General features: G+C 44.9%; 1 protein-coding gene across 5 annotated transcripts in view; it reads right to left on the reverse strand.

Moving 5' to 3' along the window:
- Positions 1–21,687, reverse strand: part of MRNIP (MRN complex interacting protein) — a 168,711-nt gene that overhangs the window by 659 nt on the left and 146,365 nt on the right. For 3 of the 5 annotated variants that reach the window (XM_078653544.1, XM_078653545.1, XM_078653546.1), the window contains one exon: positions 2–2,677. In XM_078653544.1, coding sequence (XP_078509670.1) covers positions 2,045–2,677 — 633 coding nt within the window. In that variant the 3' untranslated portion in view covers positions 2–2,044. Of the gene's footprint in view, position 1; positions 2,678–21,687 lie in introns of those variants that run through there. The other 2 variants (XR_013598698.1, XR_013598699.1) reach the window with 1 other exon arrangement.

The following is a 21,687-nucleotide window of genomic DNA, read 5'->3' on the forward strand; positions in this document are numbered from 1 at the left end:
GTGCATATGGAAACAACAATGGTCCCTGGCAGCGAGACACATGATTGAAAATGAATATAGACTCAGTCAGTTCTATATTAGAGAAGACATGCCCAGCCGGGCAGAGGTCCTCAAAGTTTATATTTAAATCAAAGTTTGCAAAACACAATAACACCTTCAACAAATCACGTGCGTGGGGCACAAGCCTGTACCCAGCCACAACAATACACAAACAAAAACATACACAAAGGGCTTGTAAGGCAAAATCAACAGTCTCTATAAAATACCAATTTTAGACAGAGAATTTCTTATAGGTACCATTACACAATTTTTGTATAATAAATTATTCCACAAGTATATGGTACACAGTGGGTCGACGACGTTTCGGACCCCCTTGCTAAATGATGGAGTCCATCATCAGGACAGAGCAATGGTTGCCTTTTTAATTTATAAGCCTCTTTCGCCAGAGGGGTAATGGGTACAGGAGCTCATGTAAGAGCGCGCAGACGAGGGCTTACTTCATGAACAATTTTATATTGAATTGTCCGCTTTATTCGGTATATCAGTAGTACAAAAGTATATATTACGAGGGTCCAGGGCAATTGGTACGAGAGCTCACTTGAAGAGCGCGCGAGGCATGGAGTTAGACCGGAAACAATTAAGGATGAATTGTCCGCTTGGTCGGTTCATCAGTAATTCAAGGAAGTTATTTCGAGGGTCCAAGGGGCGGGAGAAGAATAATATCTTGCATCCGCATGTACCTTGTGAGCCGGGTAATGCCGGAAGCGCCGTGTCGCGCTGGGGTCCTGGAACCAGGAGGGCCGGGTCAGTCGGCAGAACTCGATTTCCTGGTACCTCCAATTGTGCAACAAAGAGACCCATCAGGGAACACTCTGTTAAAGGATAACAGTCATCAAATCCACTAGGTTCAGTAAACGAAAGTGAAGACTCTTGATATCATAAATCAGTCACAAAAAGTCCATACAGCCAACACGTTTCGTTCAAACTTCTTCAGGGCTGCAGATAATAACACAAGCATAAGAATATGTCATCCCATATGTATGCATTCAGGCATGGCCATATGGAGATGATTACACTATTCTGGTTATCTAAATGTATGGCTGCACATAGTTTTAACTTTTCATCAAATGTAATGGGTTCTGTGCCTTTTTTCAGCATTTTCTTATTTGTTCCTTTTCTGTATTTTCTAGGTTACATTTTGGATTGCTTCATCACTATCATACACTGAATAGTATGCAAGTTTATTATGTGTCTAATAATTGTACCATGTTTGGCGTTCCAAAACCTCATTATTTTCAGGTTTAGATTCTGTGATTCAATCATACTCGCTTCCAATGTAGTCTATTAGGGTAGTGTTTGTATTTGTGATATTGTAGTATGTTCATGTTGTGTTCACATTGTAATATGTAGGAATATTCCTATGCTTGTTTTATTATCTGTAGCCCTGAAGAAGTTCATCTGAACGAAACAAGTTGGCTGTGTGAGCTTTTTGGAATTGAAACAAAGAAGACTTAATTATGACATCAAGAGTCTTCACTTTTATTTAATGAACGTAATGGACTTAATAAGTGTTAGTCTTAAAAAGAGTCGTCCCTGATAGGTCTCTATGTCTATGTTCTGCTTTGGCAGCATTATCGTAAGCAGTGGATACTCTACTTGGTTGCACATATATGGAATTATGGACATATTTGATTGTGTTGTACTGTCTTTGCTCTACTGCTTCGTAAATTGTTTCCACTTTAGTGCTACAAAGAGGACGTCAGTGTTCACTGATCTAAATCTCACCGAGAAAAACTACTGTTAAATAGAGCTCCTGAATTAATCCCAGCCACTCATAATTGCTCTAAATCTGCCACCTTCAAGTAACTTAGCGATCTTACAATACATATAAGTTAAGCAAACATACATATACATTAAGCGGGAGCAAACAAAATATTTTGGGTGTGTGCCAGTACAATAGAGAATAAGAAGTCATCCCAAACTTATTATGCTGTACCAAAATTAATCTTAGGCACACCTTGAAAGTTGATAAACAGTTTGCATTTCAAATATCATCATCAAAGTCTTCATCTGTCTGAAACAGACCTCTTTGGGCAGCAGTACCTGCATGAGGCACTGACTGCAAAGGAGTTGTTGTCCCATGACTTAACCACTTGGGTGACTGGGAGCTTCCAATTGGTGGGGCTTCTTTCTTTATATCTGTTGCAGACAAAGTTTTACAGATAAACTGGGAATCTTGACAAATGTCTGTAGTAGCTGGGATGTTGATATTGTTCACGCTGGGTGGGCCCTTTGTGCAGAGAAACAATTTATGTGGCGGGAGGAAACTCCCTTTTGTCAAGCTCCCAATACAGTTTCCATTCCAATCACCTTTGTCTGGTTTCATACAGTCTTCATTGGCTTGCTGAGTTCTACTCTGAAGAAAACCAGTCGAGGCAGAGGTCCCTAGAAGGGTGTATGGATTCTGGACGCCTTCTGAATATGGCTGGTAACTCACATTCTCACAACTCTCAACAGAGGAGAGAAATCTGCCCCACTTGGAAGAGGAAGCGCAGGGTTGTTCAAAAGGAAGAGTCTCATGCACTTCAGGTTTTGGAAGCAGTTCTGGTGACCTTGAATTTTCCATTCTGACATCATATTTAATCTTTCTGGGCCTTGCTGTGGAACCTTTCCAAGTCTGATCCAAAGGGGGGAAAAAGAAAAAAGTTTTCACACAAGAGTAAACCGAACATACAAACACTACTAAACCGTATGTTAAAAATGCTTTTTAGTGGTTCAGTTCATGAATAGGTAGATCTTTAGTAAGTTTGTTGACGTGACATGTACTCACGAGCTTGCTATTCCAGATAACAAGCACTCCCTGATTCAACCCTTTGTTCTATCACAGCACTCGTACTAGTCCCAATACTCATGTGAATTGCAAATTGTTTGGGGAGCGGTGAATAAATCATGTTATATGAATACTTCTCTGGAAAAAAACCTCAAATGACTTAATAAGAAAGTAGTAGATACAATTCAAGCCCCCTTGCTATATTTCAAATTAGTTAATTACAACATCACATAATTCATAAATAAAGAAATGCAAAATTGAAGAGTTGGGCATCTTTTTTACCCAGTTAGAGTGCGTGTTTTAAGAAAAGCAGTTAATAAGAATCTATTTCAGTCTTGGGAAAAGGTAGAAATTTAGGACGGTTATGAGTTTGCTTTAGCATCAGTATTTCAAAATGTATTGCAACAGTGCATCAGATGACTTCAGAGCATTGCTGCCCCAACGTTTTAGAACCACAACCCAATTTTTAGGAAGACAAGCTTATCTGACCCACTTAGCTTGCTTTGTAGGTACTAAAGGACAGGTCCAGCACATCCAAGCCCTCACCGGTGAGGGGAGCGCTGGGTTTCCCCTCACCACATGCCTTCTCCAGCGATGGTAGCGAAAGCACTTCCGCTTGCACCACTGACGAATATGTGAGCATTCAGCGCACTGATGTCATTGTTACTTGCCGGAGACGCACTGGAAGCCATTTGGATCTCAGGAGAGGAGGACTGATTTGATGATGCCATTTGCTTACAGTGATTTGGCAGAGGAGGACTGATTTGGTGAGTTCTCTCGCTGGGTAAATGTAAGGAAAATATGTGACTTTAGGCAAAGATTGCGGTTTACAGGGCATTGTGGGAAAGAAAACCTCATGGGATCCACAGAATGCACCCCATCCTGGGTATCTAATTTTCAGATATGTCTGGGTTTGGTGGGCATCCCTAGGTAATCACCAAGCCTGAGTCCAAATAGCATAGCTACTCCTTTTACTGATGTTGCCACATTGCATTTTAGCACCTTTCCTGTAGTAGGTGCTAGACCCACTCACACAAATGAGGTACCATTATATTGGGAGACGTGCGAGAAAGCTGGGTGATAGGACATTTCGGGATTCCTCAGTTTCCGGAACTTTCCCATACAGAAATGTGAGAATGTAGACAATGTTTGAGCTTTGCAGGACATTGTGGGTAGGAAAACATGGAGAGATCCATGGCAGGCACACCACCCTGGACTTCTGCAGTTGTCTAGCTTTCAGAAATATCTGGACTTGGTAGGTGTCCCTGAGTGACGCGTGGGCACAAATACCATAGCTACTAGCATTACCAAATCAGGTGATATTTTGATAGGAAATGTTGGTGTCGCCACATTGACTTTTGAGCCCTTTTCTATGGCGTGCGCTATGCCCACCCACACAAGTGAGGTACCGCTTTTATCGGGAGACGTGGGGGAATGCGAAGGGGTAGAACATTTCTGGCTCCCAGCAGATTCCAAAAGTTTTCCTCAAAGAAATGTGAAAAACAAATTAAGGTTTGCAAGGGCTACTGGTGAAGAAGACCTGCTGACAGTCACTCAAGTCTTGCCACCATGAACTCCCCCCACGTGTCTACTGTTCAGAAATATTTGGTTTGGTAGGTTTCCCTGGGTACCGGCTGAGCTGGGGTCCAAAATTCACAGCTATCCAAATTGCAAACACAAGGGTCAGTTTTGAGTGGAAAAATGTGAAGTGTCCATGGTGCGCTTTGGGCCCTTCCCTGTCGCGGGCGCTAGGCCTACCCACACAAGTGAGGTACTATTTTTATCAGGAGTCGTGGAGGAATGCTGGGTGGTAGTACACTTGTTATTAGTAACTGGATCTATCTGCATTTGTAGCTTCCAAATGTAAGCCAGTGCACAAGAAAGGAAGCATTTTACAAAATACCCTCTAAGTCACGATAGTATAGATAATTCCAAATTCAAAGGCGTACATATAACCCCTGCTCCTAAACTCTGTTTCTTGTGTACATTCCAGAAATTCAAAGGTTTTTATTTAATATTTGAATTGCTGTGTATGTCGGTACACAATGAACAAGAACTGTAAAGTACAGCTCAGCTGTTGGCTCTCGGTATCACTTGTTCTTGGGGGAAACATACAAACCCTATACATCACTGCGACCAGAAGGGCCTGTCAGACAAAACAGTGTATTGCTTATGTAAATCGGCCAGTGTGACCAGAAGTTACAGATGAAAATAGTCATAAATGTACTATTATTTTTAATGTTTCTCAACAGTTAGTTTCTTTGGGAAGACCTTGAGGATCTGCAAAAATGACTCCTTGCTGAATTCAAAATTTAGTCTACTTTTCAAAATTGTATAGCTTTCTGCGATCACACATGGGAGTTGCACTTGCTTCTACAACAAACTACAAGAAGGCTTGAAACCACATAAATTAGGACAAAATGGACTACCTCTTAGAAAAAAAGAAACTGTGGTACAAAAATTTCAGGATTAACTGGCTTGTTCCTGAAAGCTAGAAGCATGGTGATCCAAGCACAGCGAACCATTAACTGATATCATTTTCAGCACAAAAAACCCACTTTCTTATGCAGCACCGCCCATACACACACACACACGCACCACACAAACAAATCAAATGTAGGTAGATTTTGACTATTTTCGTGTCCCCATTCCGGGGAATACACAAACCCTGTGTACCTTTAGAGTCCCCTGGATGTTGGGGACAAAAAAAGGAAACAGCTACAAAGGCTTAAGTGTCAAGCATACTAAATAGAAAGCAAATGGTTTGGCATTGTAGTCGGAAAAGGTTTAACTGCCAAGGGTACCAGGCCAGGATGATTTAAAAAAAAATGAAATAACAGCAATTTTTGGTAAACCTCACTATCCTGACTACAACCTTCGATATAGGACAATGGCCAACATATTGATTCACCTATAAAAGTAGCAGATGGTGAAAAGAATAAGGTAGTGTCAGAATATACATGAAAATGCTTAACTAATCTTACTTTGCTATTGGCAGGATTCAGTCATTTGGTCTTCACCAGGAGCCAGTAGGTAGATTGATGCTACTCTAAAAGAAGTGTGAGGCTAAGTACATGTTCTGCAACAGACACCAGCAAAGTGCGTGCAGCAAATGGCTCTACCCCATGCACCTTAAAAGCCTCTCTCAAATCTTTTGCTTTCATGCACAATGTGGAATGCAGGAGATAAAACATAAACAAATCCTCAGAGTCTGCTCCTCAGCTATATCCCAGCAAAAATATCCCTATTGCGGTAATTTTATAAACAAGATGGGTGGGGTGGGAAACAACACAGCGTGGGTGCATATTTGAGAGGAGGAAGCAACACACGAGTGAGAGAGCTAGCTAGAAAACAAATGCACTCTTATGGAGTGATGAATGAAAAATAAACAAGTAGATCCCTAGATGTGAGCAGTGGAAGGTTACAGGTCAGCATATCAAAAGTATCGTAGAGGCTATGCTGCAAAGGAGGGACAAAAGCAAGAAAAGAAAGGCAAGCTCCTGAATAAGAGCAGCTAAATGAGAGTGACAAAGCCAACCAATGTAAAACAAAGGTGGGCTGCAAGCCCACTGTAAACTCACAATAGGTCTTTTACGACCAGACAGCTTGCGCTAACTGGTAGGCGAAACCTAAAAACATACATAATGAGAACGTATTCTACTCTCGCAAGCTTTAAGAAAGTCAGTAAAGATTGAAAGAAAAATATTCTTGTTGATATAAGACCAACAAGCCAGCCGAAATTGTTGCATCCTGTCTTCAAAGTAGGAAAGAGAACTAATGTTACATCTAGTTATGAAAACTTGATACAAAACACTTTAAAAAAAATGTCCTTTGTACTTGAACATCAGACACACATTTTGCTCTTCATGATCAGGATTAGATAATCGATACATAAGTATTGATCAAGGGTTGTATCTCCAGTGTGGAACATTTTTTACACCATATAGGTGCAGCATATATTTCAGGTGAGGCACTCAACTAGAAGACCCACACTTAATCAATGATTCAACACTGATTATGGACGCTTTGCTTTCACAAGTCCTCGGCTGGGCATAACGTGCCAGGGATTTAAATATAAGCACCAAATGTTGTAGATGTCCCCATTCATTTTCACAATTCTCTAATTTTTCCACTTGTGCTTAGTTGAGTGGCAACACAAGCCTCCATCCTCTTAAGCCACCACCGGTCTTTAGAGAAGCCCAGAATGCAGAGGCACCAAAACGTTCATAATTTTATTTTATGTGTGAATGTGTAGTTTTATTAATTATGACCATTTATATTAATTGACAATAAAACAGAATTATTTTGGTACTTGAGATATTTATTGCTAACCAAATCAATGTTAGTCATTTAAGGAACCTCAAGAAAATGAATTATATAGTTAGTGCTGCAGGTATTCAAACCGATGCTCATCTTTGCAGGTGGCACATAAACAACTGAGAAGTTGTATTTGGATTGGAATTTGTGGCATGCAGGTTATAGGTAGAGCTCTACAGCAAACAACTGGAATATACTGAACTTTCTTACTATACGATTCAAACCTATGGGGTGCAGTTTACATGCAGTGCTCTGCATATAAACTTATTAACCCTTCGATTTATTTTATGATGAATCTAACCACCTGTGACTAACAGATTACACATGTATTTCTGCGGCAGACACATTAAGCACCTGCCCCTTTGGACACATAAAATCTCTGTAATGGATGCCCTAATTCTCCAAGCTGTTTTGCTACATATATTGTGTCTAGCACATATAAGGTAGTTAAGCTGGTTGGTGTCCCCATGACAATTAGCTGAGGGCAACCTGAAAGTTCCCTACTCAAATCCTGTTATCGCAAATTCATTATTTATGCTTCAGAGGTTGATGAGGGGAGCACCACTGAAGGGCATAATGAGAACAATTTGCTTGCACAAGTTTAGGTATTTGTACATACTGATTGTGAAAAGGTATGTAAGGGGAGCAGGAGAGTGGAGAATGTGTGTATCAGAGTATGTGCATAACTTGGTGTGTATGTTTCAGCATTTTTGTGTGTGGCTTTGTTTGCAGGCCTGACCTTCTGTGCTTAACCTACATTCTGCCATATCAGACGTTAGCAGCTACACCAGGTCGAGCCTAGCATCAGCGCGCATTCGTTGCTCTGCGAGACTTTTTGAAGTGGAGTAGGGAATAGAAGCCCCGCCCACTCTCCACCCATTGTTGCCATTGGCTTGTGCCATTGTCCTTCCTAAATGCTGGCTTCTGATTCATAAATAGGCTTGTTAGTTCCTCCTTAGTACCGCCTCATCTTCATTTGTCACCTCTCATGGCAACTGGCCATTTTACTTCAGTTGTTACACTGGATGCTTCATTTAGTCTGTAAGCACTATTTTCTTTATTAAGTTTCCCTTATTGCAGGCACGATGCGTTTGAATGTAAGCAATGTACGTCTTGCCTGCACTAAGCAGCCGGGACAATGGCGGCCGCTTCTTTCTAATGCATTAGGTTGCGCATTTAAATGCAAGACCTATTGAATTGCAAATATTTTTTTTTTAAACTGGCCATTTATCACGCAATCCGTTTATCGCCACCTTGGAATTGTATAAGTCTAACACTGTGCTCGCTTAATGGTTATGTCTAAATCAAAACATGGTTTCTATTATCACTGGTATATTTTTCAACATATTATACTAAACATTATTTTGAAATAAATGTACTCGATTTTACCTGAACAGTGTTTTATTATTTGTATTCCTTAATTAAGCCAGGACGTACTTGTTTTATCTCTATATTATTATCCAAATGTGTGGTTTTGAGGTATTGAGTCCATTTAGTGCTGAATAGATGCAACATTCGTAGCTGGTTTACTTTATATCTAAAAAATTTGAAGATGTCCGCTTTGTTTGCTTACAGTTGACGGAAAAGCATTTGCTCCCACGCTCGTCTTTTTTTTCTTTCTGTGCTCTGAATGACTGGGCACCTTAGGCTGGACCACCGCCTAGTAACATCTCATCGAATCGAAGGTGAATCCTCAATATACAGGCCAGTAAAGTGTTGCTCAAGCTTAAGACTGTGTATGCGGTGGGGGTAACTTGCCAGCGACCCTCAGCGGCAAACAGGTTTACGAGAGCGAACTTACAACCAAATAGCAGGGTGGGCGTTCTGTTCAAAGGGGGTAGCAAAGTGAACTAGGTAAAGTGAGAAATTTTTATGAAGAGTTTCTCGTTTAATGGAGAAAGAGGCAATTATTCATTTTATTTCATGCAATGTATTTAACAACATGATTAACATTGAAAGCAACAAAAGAACAGATGAACACTTTCAAGGACAGGTCTTTGAAATCTGGTCTGTTGACGTTTCTGAACTTTAAACTGATTATTCAGCAGAGCCTTTAATTAGACAATTAGTCCATCAAGGACGGCGATAGAAGAATGCAATCTATCACCAGTATGCATGTCAATTTGGCTCTAAGTGAGATAAGAGGGAAAAATGGGAGACCATATTTGCTATATTTAGGAGATTTTAAGGCAGAGAAGGCAAAAATATCATATCAACATAATTTTTAGGGTAGGAAATTGGGAGCCCCCTACCTAAACTTGGAGTGTTATTATTAGGACTAGCTGGACTCTTTAACTTTATCATTCTGTTTATTCTGTATATTTTTATCGTAGTCCTCTTAAGTGACAAAGGTGACTTAAGGTGCCAAATGAAACTCTCCAAAAAATAATTTTACTGGTCTTACAATTCAGACATTGGCTGCAGAACCCAGTGGCTCTTTTGGCACTTCACAGTTGAACTGTAACTGAAGTACTGCGCATACATGAACATTCACAGTTGCTTTTTTAAAACATTAACATTTGATCCAATTTCGTAAGCGTCACCACTGTGGACACTTGTATCCTCAGATATCTGAAAATGTATAATTTAACTATAAGCCATATCATTTTAGGTAGTAACAAGTCTCTTTTATTTTTAGGTTGAGGCTGGCCAGCGCATGTGCTGCTCTGTGGCATGCTGTATTGGTGTATGGAATAGAAGCCATATCCACTCTCCGTCCATATTAGTCATTGGCTTGTGTCATTGTCCTTTGTAAATGCTGGCTTCTGATTTGTTAATAGGTTTGTTAATCTCTCTTTATTACCGGATTGTCTTTTTTTGTAACCTCCCATGAGGACTGGCCTTTTTACATTAGTTGTTACAAGGTATGTCTTTCTTAAGTCTGTAAGCTCTATGTTCTTTAATGAGTTTCTCCTACTGCATCCTTCAGCGTGCCATGCGTGCTTTCACTTTTCCAGCAGCCCGGAAAAATGGCGGCTTCTTTATTGAATATGTCTCATATTTATAAGAGTTTGAGCTATTGGTATTGTAATTGACAATGCATTTTATGTATGTGTTAATTAGCAAAACGGAGAAAAGGCATTATCATTTACAATGCCAATAGCTTAAACTCTCGCAAGTCCGAGACCTATTGCATAGCAAATGCTTGTTTTTTTTTTTAGGACCGGCTAACAGATAGCGACACTTACAGCGGGCTTTGGGTCAACACACTTAGCATTAGTTATTTTTCTTGTCAGTCACATTTGATTGTTTCGCCTTCAATTTACTTAACTTCATTTTCTTTTGCTTGTCCTCACTTTTGAGCACAGCTTGGCTACAATACTGATTGGAGGGCTTGTATTTCTCTACTTCTTTACATTTAGGGAACTATTTTATCTTTTTCATTTAGCACTCCATTCGAGCCTGTGTGTTTTGTCAGTCAGTCAATACATCTTTAATTGGCTTTAATGGCTATAAACAAATAAGCTCGAACAAATGCATGCCATCAACTTACAGTACAAATTACCATATAGATCATAAAATCAATCAAAGCAAATATATTAAAACAATTCACGTTTAAAATGTATCGGAAACAATTTATAAAACTGATCATTCAGCGCGTTTGTTAAATAAAAAATACTAAATACCAAAGATTCCATAAGAAACTCATTACAGGGTTGATAGTCTTGATTCATACCACTTCCTTAGTGTAATAGCACTTCTTATAAAATGTAATGCTGCATAGTAAGTATCGGAGGTTTCTAATTTCTACAAAAATGCAATTACTAACTTGTGTTTTCTTTTTCTCTTCAATGTTATTTACCCCCTCAAATTCTCACCATGGGGCTCTCCATGTCTCTTCCCACTCCCCCAAAACTCTTCTCACCCCTGTATTTCCCACCTCCTGCTTGGCAATTAATTCTGCTCTCCATTTGAAATGTTGCTCCTCTATCCCGTCCTGTTCCTTTAAATAAACAACAACTTTTCTTCTTTTTCGAGGGTCCAACAGCTGTGACTTGCTACCAAGCCACTCTTTTCTGTTTATCACACTTTTTCACATATATTTTTCAATTTATCGTCCAAGATTTAATTTACTGTCCCAAAATTGGTGGAAATTAAAGCTAAAAAACAAATCAAAAACAACAAAAAACGGAAACGGAAAATGCCCATCTCATCATGATGGGTTTGTGATCATATGTTGCTACACATCCCCATGTATACATCATATGCACTGTGGCAACAGATAGGGTGTCACATTAGCAAAAAGCAAAAGCAAACCAAAGTGCACAGTAATGTCACTGAAAGGTGAAACTCATTGGCTTTGCCAATGCTCGTTTACATTCTGGACCATTCATGTACCCGTGTGTGAGAAAGTGCCATCTTTCTTGCATTGGTATGCCCCCACTTTTTGCTGAACTGCTGATGTGCTTTGACTGAGTGTGCGCTGGGCTCCTGCCAACCAGGTACCCAGGGCCTGTGTTCCTTCCCTAAAACTTGGTTGAAACTAAACCCCAATTGGCATTTCTGGCCACCATCAGCCCCTAGTAAATGGTACCCTAGGTACCAAGGGCATGGTGACCAGAGAAGACCCTTAAGGGCTGCAGCACTTATTGTGCCACCCTTAGGGACCCTGTACCCTGACACCCACACACTGCCTTTACTGGCTGAGTGTCTAGGTACAGAACTAAACAAAAAGTCGACATGGCACACATCCCTGTGTGCCATGCCCACAAGACCCACTGCCCTGGCATACCTCAGTCACCCCTCTAGCTGGGTGCCCTATGCCAGTGGTGTGTGTGTGTGCACAGGTGCATGATCCATGTGCCCCTACAGTAACCAGGGACATTCCTGGGCACTGTATGTGCAGTCATGCCATTAAGAGTATATGGTGCTGGGAGGTTGTCATTACGAACTCCACAGCACCATAATGGCTCCACTGAAGACTGACAAGTTTGATATCAAACTTCTCAGCACATTAAACGCACACTGATGCCAGTGGGGGATTTAATGTAAAAAGCACCAGAGGGCATCTTAGAGATGCCCCCTGAAATCCTAACCTACAATCCACGTTTGGTCTGAGAGGCTGCCTAGGCTGCCACACAGCAGACATGTTGCTGGACCCCTGGGTGGAGAGCCTCCCGCTCTCCTGGGCCTGCAACAATGCACATCCTGGGTGAGGTGCTAGATCTCCTCCCCCAGGATGGGCAAGGGAAGCTTCAAAGGCCTGCCGCCCTTGTGAGCTTTTCCAGACCACTTGCTGTACTCAGCAACTGGCCCCCACCAGTTCTGACCCCCACTTTGGCGGGAAGACTGGCGGGAAACCCTACATCAGTAAGGGGGGTGTGCCAGCCTGTACCAACCCCACCCCTCAGGTGGGAGACGCGAGGTGAAGCACGACCCCGGGCCTGCCCAATCACAGTTAGGCTCCTGCCCCCCTCCCACAGGAGAGGAGCAGGCTAGGGGGTGTACCCACCCCAGGACCTATTGGTCCCTGCCCTTGCCCTACCTGAAACAACCCTAAATTCAGTATTTAGGGGCACCCTGAACCTTCCTTCCTCAGATCCCGATAAGAAAAGAAGAAAGAAGATCAAGAAGAAGACCACCCGCCATGCAGCTGCTAACAACAGGACGACACCAACTGACTTGGCCCCAGCCCTACCGGCCTGTCGATCCTGGAACCTGCTCCTGTTTAATCCCGGCGACTCCTGCGGACAGCAACCTTGCTTGGACAACCCGGAGGACCTGCCTGCCTTGACCCTCTAACAGACTGGGACTCCCCTGAGCAGAGGCGGCTCTGCTCCAACAGCAATACCCCTGGTGCCAGCCAGGAACCGTGAATCCAGCCCACTCTGCACCCGCCAAGCCCGGCCCGTGCGATCCAAGACCACGAGGACGTCCCCCCGGCGACTGGGACCCGAAGTCCAATGCCCAAAGACCCTCCTCGACAACCCAGACAATGCCTGCAGCCCAAGAACCAGGGACCCCCCCAACCGCGACCAGCGGAGGGTAAGCTTTCCAGACGCCAAAAGACACCCCTGCACTCGGCGCCCAGCGGTCCCCTTTGCCTTCCTTTGGGGTGCCTACCTCTTCTCCAAGATCCCCGTTTACCTCTCGAAGTGGTGGTCGCACCTGAAGAATCTCCGTCCCCAAACCTGTAGCCTTTGTTCACTTTTAAACTTTCCCATCGGCCAACATTGAGCGCCCGACGGCTCAAAAGCACCCTGCACCCAGCCGCCCGCTGTAAGTGCAACTACTACCCTACTCTATTTCCCCACTTGACTTAAGTGACCAGGAGCTCAGCTCCCACAGCCGCGTGGCCTGCTTGCTTGCAGCCACCAACCGAAGGCCCCCTACCCTCCATTGGATTGCATTGGGCCTACTCTCTCTGCACCCGGCTGCCTCTGTGCCGCTGAGGGTGCAACTGTACCTTCCTGACCCTGGGAGACCCCGGAGTCTATGCCCAGAACCTTAACTTCACCAGTCGATTACTCACCTGGAAACCATTGGATAACATTGACTGGTTTGACTCGAAAAATCTTCTAAGTGTGAAGTTTTGAAACTCTAAATTTTTCCTATAAAATCAGCGGGTAACGAATTTCGAATTACTCACCTGAAGTCAGGACAGGAGCCAGTACTGTACCTCTCAGCCCAGTACTGAACCGCAAAAGTAATTAGAACTGTACTTACCCATAACCTGAATTTTCTCCCAGAGGAAACCATTGACTGTTTTTCTCTGAAATTTCTTCTGTCTACTTTTGAAAATTACAAATATTCCTTAAAAATCGTACGAGCTACTAAAACGTAAAAACGTACTTGTCTTGGGTAGAGACCCCAGTACTGAACCTAGGAGTCCAGTCCTGGATTACAAAAGTAACGAGAACCTACTGTACCCGTGACTTGAATTTCCTTCCATAGGATAACATGGCTAGTTTTTCACTGAAAAGTTTCTGTCAACTTTTAAAATACCTTTATATTCTTTCAAAATCATTGCAATAACCAAAACGTTTTTACTAAACTGTTTTCAGCTTAGACCCCAGGGCTGAATCTAGGATCCAGTCCTGGAGCTACAAAAGTAATCTATAAAGTAATTGTAGTGAGGACGTGTTCGAGGCGAACCGGAAGTGGGAGAAGGAGAAGGTGCCAAAACCCTTCCCGCCGGAAATAGACAGCGGTCCAGTGGTCGACGAGTCAAGGAGGAGGGGCCGATGACATATACGGAATCGAGCGGCCCAAGTAGAACGCCTGCGGAGGAGACGTCGCGCGACAGCAACACAGGAGAGGAGGAACGGGAGACGGACGAGGAGCGGAGTGAGAAGAGAGACGGAGGAGACGCGAGGTTACCAGCGCAGCGGGACGCCAGAGGAGCACTCTATACAACACGCATACCCGGTGGGCCAGAAAAGGGAGAAGACGCCCTGGGTCCCTACGCCACGGCCCTGGAGCAGGGTCGTGGTCTCAGGCGAGTACCCCTCGGGGGATCATTCTGGTGGGGGTGGTGGGGAGGTTTTGGGAGGTAGGGCACATAGTGTTGAGCCGTTATTCCAGTACCTACCCTGCCCACCTATTTCACAATCCTTGGTGACGGTAGCACATAAATACAAAACGGAATAGAATAGGATTTGACCCAACTATATTTTTTCTTGCTTTCCTTCTATGCCCACTGGTCTCAAGAACCAAGGAAAGATCCAGAAGACCTAACGGCTACAACTCAGACCAGAGGAGAAATTACTATTTTATGTGGACTGATTCGTCCCCACTCTTAAATGACTAAACAGTTTTGTTTGTAATTTATGAAGTCCCTTAACCATATCTCCCTTATAAAACAATAATAAATACTCAATACCCCACTTTGTCACTTCTGGACAATCCTTTCATACCCTACGACCACCCACACGGTCACAAAGTGGTGTCAGAAGTGGGATTGTCACATACAAGTGTCGAATCATGACAGAGCCCGTGCCCCTTGAAAGCATTATTACTCAGCTCGCAGAAGGACAACGGCACCTGCAGCTGGTATTGGAGCAACAGGCCCAAACCGCTAAACAAGACAGGGAAGCACTACAAGGCGTGATAAGGGAGCAAGCCACCCTCCTTACCTCAAACCAACAGTTCCAGGATACGGCCATACTGCGGCTCACAGATGCGATTGTGAATACTAGAGTTCATCCTAATGTTCCTGGATCCATACTACGGAAGTTTCAGGAGGGGGAAGACCCTGACTATTTCTTTACCAACTTTGAAAGGGTCGCCACCACGGCTGCATGGCCTCGTGAAAGGTGGAGCCAGTATAAAGCCCCTCTCCTGTGGGGAGAACTACAAGCAGCCTATCAGGCAGCCAACCCTGCTGGTACCACCGCCTACGAAGAAGTAAAAAGAGCTTTTCTTGAAAGATTGGGGTGTGACCAGGAGTGTTATTGAAACAAGTTCAGGAAAGAAAAATGGGCCACTGGTGATAACCCACGGGCCCTGTATTATAGAATCAAGGACTTGGGGTATCGTTGGCTAACACCCCAGGTTTCTACTAAGGAAGAAGTGACAGAAAAAGTAATTTTAGAACAGTATCTGGATGCCCTACCTGCTAACACCCGTTCATGGGTGAAACAACACCCTAACCTAACCTCTACGAGAGCAGTAGAAATAGCATGTGCTTTCCATAGATCACTGAGTTTAAGGCGGGTATCTCATGGGCCCCTTTTTGTCTCCCAAGAATACACCCAGACCAAAAGTAAAAACCCAGCCGAGTCCCTGTATTACTTCTAAGTCTTTCCAGCCCACTCCTGGCCCTAGCGGACAAGGGCCACAGAGTTATCATTGTGGTGAATGGGGCCATATTGCCCGGCAATGTCCTCATCGGGCCTCAGTAGCTGAGCCTATGGATGTGGGTTACTCTAGAGGACGGATAACGATAACCGGAGACGGTCCCCAACAGTTTAAAAAGGATATTCTTGGGGGAGGAGCTACGCGTCCACACGAAATGGCCGCGTGAGCCCGTGGCTCTGTGCGACCCGAGCCTCACCCACATCATCCTGTGTTCATCCTGTGGCGCTGAGGGCGGAATCTTTAATCGGAGGGGCAGTGTAGCGGCCCGATCTGACTCCGGGCTCCCGAGGTTGCCGGGAGCCGGAGTTGTGGACACTGAAGTCTTTGGCCTCCGCCGGGGGTGCAGCCGGGGACCCGAGTGGACACGCAGGCCGGGTCTGAATTGATCAACACCGGGCTTGCCGGCCGGAAGTCGCCGGCCGCGGCCCGGAATTGCAGTGACAGCGGACCGGAGAGCTGCTTTGCCCGCCGAGACAGGTCTCTCACCTATCCTGCCAGCAGAGGGGGAAAAAAGGAAATTCTGCCGTGCCTCCCCGACTGCCGCGCCGGACAGTTAGGCCTGTGTGTGGGGGCCCGGGAGATTGCATCTGCGGTGGCGCCAACGTTTAGCGAGACCGCTGTGGTAACTGCTGAACGGTGGGCCTGTGAGGAGCGGCCTGCTCCCTGCTCCCGGGTTGGGCTTTTGGCGGTGATTGAGAGGTGGTGTGAGAGACCGGGAGGTCCCGCTGGGCGCCTACTTGGAGGCAGAGAATTGCTAAGCTGGTGCCGTGCATGATCCTAGTGTGCTGTTGCACCGGATTACCCCTGGAGTCGGCGCCGGTGCCGGGTCTGTGGAATTGACCCTAGTGGGCCTCTGTGTTGAGTGGTGCCTGGGACCCTGACTGTGCTGAGGTGCGGGTGAGGATGTTGCCTGCCTGGTAGCGGCTCATACCCCAACGTTGCTTGTTGAGATGCTGCTGGCTAGCGGTGCTGCTGGGATTGGCTCTTGTCCTCTTGCTTGGGTCGTGGCGGCCTGGAGCTGACTGTTGTTGTGCGCTGGTCTTCCCTGCGGATGCCTCTTGGTACCGTTTGGCTGCAGGTGATCGAGTTCCGCATAATCGGCGGTTTGTCGCCCTTTGGCCCGGGACCGGAGTCCCTGGGAGACAGAAGGTGGGGTTCTGCAGCTGCAGCAGACCTGGCAGAGGTGCGGCACTTGCGGATCCATAATGGCGGCGCGGCCTGAAGGTGAGAGACAGCCTTCTAGATCAACAAAGGGTTCTCGGGCGGTGCAATCCAACAAGCTTGACCGCTACGCGCTGCCCAGGGGTTCGCCCTCCGGATCGGGCCGAGTGTTGGAGGGTGGCCGGGAGTCAGTGGACTCAGCGACGGAACCTACACTGCAGGATGTAATGGCTGCTATTGGTGGCCTCAAAACTTCTTTGGGGCCGCAAATGATGGCCCTAGACCATAAGTTGGATACAGTGACCATTGAGGTCAACCTGATTCGCGCCGATCTCACCAAAACTAGTGAGAAGGTCAAATCGCTAGATATCAAATCCGCGAGCTTGACGGACGACGTAGCGCAGCTGCAGCGGGGGGTTCGAGATCTTAGAACGTCCGGCGCCCAGATGCATCGCAAACTGGATGAGCAGGAAGGGCGGGCCCGGAGAAATAACATACGAATCGTTGGAGTTCCGGAAGACGCGGAAGGATCGACCCCTGATCTCTTTGTGGAGGACATTATCCTTAAGCACCTGAAACTGAAGGGGTTGGGGAATTTCTTTACTGTGGAACGTGCGCACAGGATTCCGGGAGGAAGACCGAAGCCGGGGGCCCCGCCGCGCCCGATGATCGCTAAGTTGTTCAATTTTAGAGATAGAGACGCTATCCTGCAGGCATCCAGGACGGGGGTCCCCCCTGAAGTACGAGAACTCCACCCTTAACTTCTTCCCGGACTTTACTCAAGCAGTACAGAAGCAGAGGCAGAGTTTTCTTGGGGTCAAGCGGCGGCTCAGAGACCGAGGATGGAAATATGCTATGTTGTTCCCTGCTAAACTACGGATTGAGACAGAGGAGAAGGTTTGCTTCTTTGATGACCCAGCGATCGCGTCGGACTGGTTGGACAGTTTTTGCCCTCTGGGAGCACCCCGGGGAGAAGGGGGTGATAATGGCCAGGACACACAGCAGGAAGAGTCTTAGATGTCGAGCTACATGGACTGGTGAGGTGGCTGGTGGGGAGCCATGTGAGTGCTGCTTGCACGAGACTGCCCCTTCAGACTCTATGTAACAGTAGGCGCACTATATCATTACATGGGTGGGCCGGGGCCGCGGAGCTCTGAACTCCTCCAATAATCTACATTTAGATAGTCGGTTAGTTAGACCATGGGGCGACAGGCACACTGCGAGTTGGGGGTTGGCGAACGCCGAGAGCAGGGGTGCAGGGCTGGGGGTGGGGATTGTTTGTATGTGATTGTGGTTGTGAAATTTTTTCTTTTGTTGTAGTCATTTTTTTTTTTAGTGTCAGGTGAATATGTTGTGCTGCTTTTAAGGAGCGGGTCAAATGGCGCAGAGTAGTCGAGGATCGGGGTTGAAAGTGTTGAGCTGGAATGTAAATGGGCTGGGAGACAAGATCAAGAGGGGGATGGTTAGCCAGCTTATTAGGAGACACTCCCCGGATGTAGTGTTGTTGCAGGAGACACACCTGGTGGGTAACAAATGTATGGCCCTCCACAAAGGGGGATATAAGCTGGTGGCAAACGCTGGGTTTACATCTGGATCCAGGTGGGTTGGGATCCTGATTAAAAACTCCTTCCCCCTGACAGTGCAGAATACATGGTTGGATCAGAGGGGTAGGTACGCGGGAGTCTCAGGGCTTCTGGGGGGTAAAATTGTCACACTGTTGTCGGTATACGTCCCTCCGGGCCTCCAGTCCGACGCCTTTCGAGACCAGGGCTCTGTTTTTCTTGCCTTGCCCCTGGGTGGCTTAGTGATAGGGGGCGACTTCAATGCTGTGCTGGACGGGGAGATTGACCGAAGTCCGCCGCGTGTACTCACGCAATCGCAGAAATGGCTCTCAGAATTTTTAGGAGCGTTCGGATGGATTAGTTACTTACCTGTAATCCTAGTTCTCTTCCAGGGGTATACTCATTAAAGTCATAAGCACTGAATAATCTCCGCCCATGAGCGGGAACCCGGAACATATAATAAAATATATATATATATAATATATATATATATATATATATATATATAATGTGTAAATATATATAATAGTAGTACATAGTACTAAACAAATTATACACATATATATGTATAACCAATAAAATGCAGCCCAACATAACCCATAGGCTAATAAAGCCATAATTACATATTTTCTGCAGTATGAAAATAAATCATATAAATAATGCTATAAAAAGGCATGAGCCTCAAAAGCATTCCATAATCAGCAAAAAACCTTTTATTTTCATCAAAGAATTTGTAATAAAAGGCAATTAGCCTAAGAAGGCTGCATGCAGAAAAACTATCCCTGTACAGAAAATCAGATTGACACCTCGCCTTTAAGGCATCAGAGAATCTGAACACTTTGCCTTTAAGGCTTCTAGGGGAACTCTGTTCCCATCATGCACCACAGGTGACAGTTAGGTCAGTTCTTTTGTACGGTACAGTAAACTTAGCAGGAATCTGCATCTAGAAACACAAGAGTACCATCATAAAGCTCCTGCTCGCCCGGGGAGGCGGGAGTGTGCTTATGATTTTAATGAGTATACCCCTGGAAGAGAACTAGGATTACAGGTAAGTCACTGATCCTTCTCTTCCAGGGGATACTCATTAATAGTCATAAGCACTGAATAGAGTAGCAAGCTCATACCCACAAAACGCGGGCGAACAGAGAAAATAACAACAACAGCTGTAACACACAGATCTCAGGTAGAATTAGCAAATACATTTCTAAGAGATGCTTGCCCAACCTGTGTGTGTCTGAGTCAAGGCAATAATGGCGAGTAAAAGTATGCACTGAACGCCAAGTAGCTGCCTTACAAATTTCTGCCATAGAAACATTTCTAAGGAGAGCTATGGTAGAAGCTTTCCCTCTTGTAGAATGTGCTTTTGGTCTTCCTGACAAAGACCTATTTGACAACTGATAAGTTAGATGGATACAAGAAACAATCCATCTAGCAATGGACCTCTTAGATGCTGCAGAGTCTGTATTAACAGGACCATAGTTAATGAACAAACGGTCTGAATGTCTCAAAGTCTTTGTTCTATCTAAATAAAACTTAAGGACTCTCTTCAGATCTAAGGAATGAAGAGCCCTTTCAGCAGGACCAGTAGGATTTGGAAAAAAGGTAGGCAAGGTTATGGCTTGATTAATATGAACATCTGACACTACCTTGGGCAGAAAAGCAGGATGCGTCCTGAGTACCACTCTATTAGAAAGGAACACAGTAAACGGTTCTTTGCAACACAGAGCCTGAATCTCGCTCACTCTACGAGCAGAGGTAATAGCCACCAGGAATACTACTTTCCAAGTTAAGTGTTGCAAGGAAGACGTATGTATAGGCTCAAAAGGAGCACCCATTAACTTAGTTAACACCACATTAAGCTCCCATGGTGGAGAAGGAGACCTGACTGGCGGATACACCTTTCTCAAACCTTCCAGAAAATCCTTTACTACAGGCATCCTAAAGAAGGAGACGGGAGTAGGTGATTTTCTGTAGGCTGTGATCGCAGCAAGATGGACTTTAATAGAATTAACTTGAAACCAGATCTTGCTAAATGTAAGAGGTAGGGCAAAATCACCTGTTCCTGACCATGGATAGCATCAAACCCATTACTCTCACACCACAGGTAAAATCGTTTCCACTTAAATCCATAGGATTTCCTTGTAGAAGGCCGTTTCGCCTCCTTAAGGATGTGCATACAGTCAGGATTCAACTGCAAGTGTCCATACTGGATGACTTCAGGAGCCATGCTGCCAGGCGCAGGGAGGACAGATTGGGGTGGAACACTCTCCCCTTCTGTTTGGACAGAAGATCCAAGCGACACGGCAATCTCCTGTGTGGTACTTCCGACAACTGAAGGAGATCTGGAAACCACCATTGGCGCGGGCACTCTGGGGCAATCAAAATCATCCTGGAGTCGGTTCTGTACATCCTGTTGATTACTGTTGGTATCAATGGGGTCGGTGGAAAAGCGTACAGTAAGTTCTGACACCAGTCTATCAAAAGGGCATTCCCCTGAGACCCGCTCTGGGGAAACCTGGACGCGAAGACGGGTCTGCGAACAGATCGATATCTGGTGTTCCCCATGCCTGAATAATACTGTTTGTGACTTCCTCGTTGAGGACCCAATCGTGAGCCTCGACGAAGTCTCTGCTTAGGAAATCCGCTTGCGAGTTGAGAACTCCCAGCAGATGTACAGCTGTTATCGACAAGTCTCTCGCCAGTAACCAATTCCAGATGGTACGGGCTTCTATGGACAGAGTCCTGGACCGAGTCCCCCCTGCTTGTTTAAATAATACATTGTCGTTGTATTGTCTGTTTGACAGAAAACAACCTAGGCAACCGATACTTTGAACAGAACTCAATGTAAAAGGACAATTGGCTACAACTTACTATAAAACTGAGTGTTTTATTATTGGTTTAAAAATAATAGTACATTACAATGTACTATGTATGATTTTTAATTTTGTCATTTCGTGATTAATTCTCATGTGATTTGAAAACTGTATTATGTCATTGATTTTCTTATTTTTAAACCAA

The sequence above is a fragment of the Lissotriton helveticus genome, chromosome 7, assembly GCF_964261635.1.
Source record: "Lissotriton helveticus chromosome 7, aLisHel1.1, whole genome shotgun sequence".
Lineage (NCBI taxonomy): Eukaryota > Metazoa > Chordata > Amphibia > Caudata > Salamandridae > Lissotriton > Lissotriton helveticus.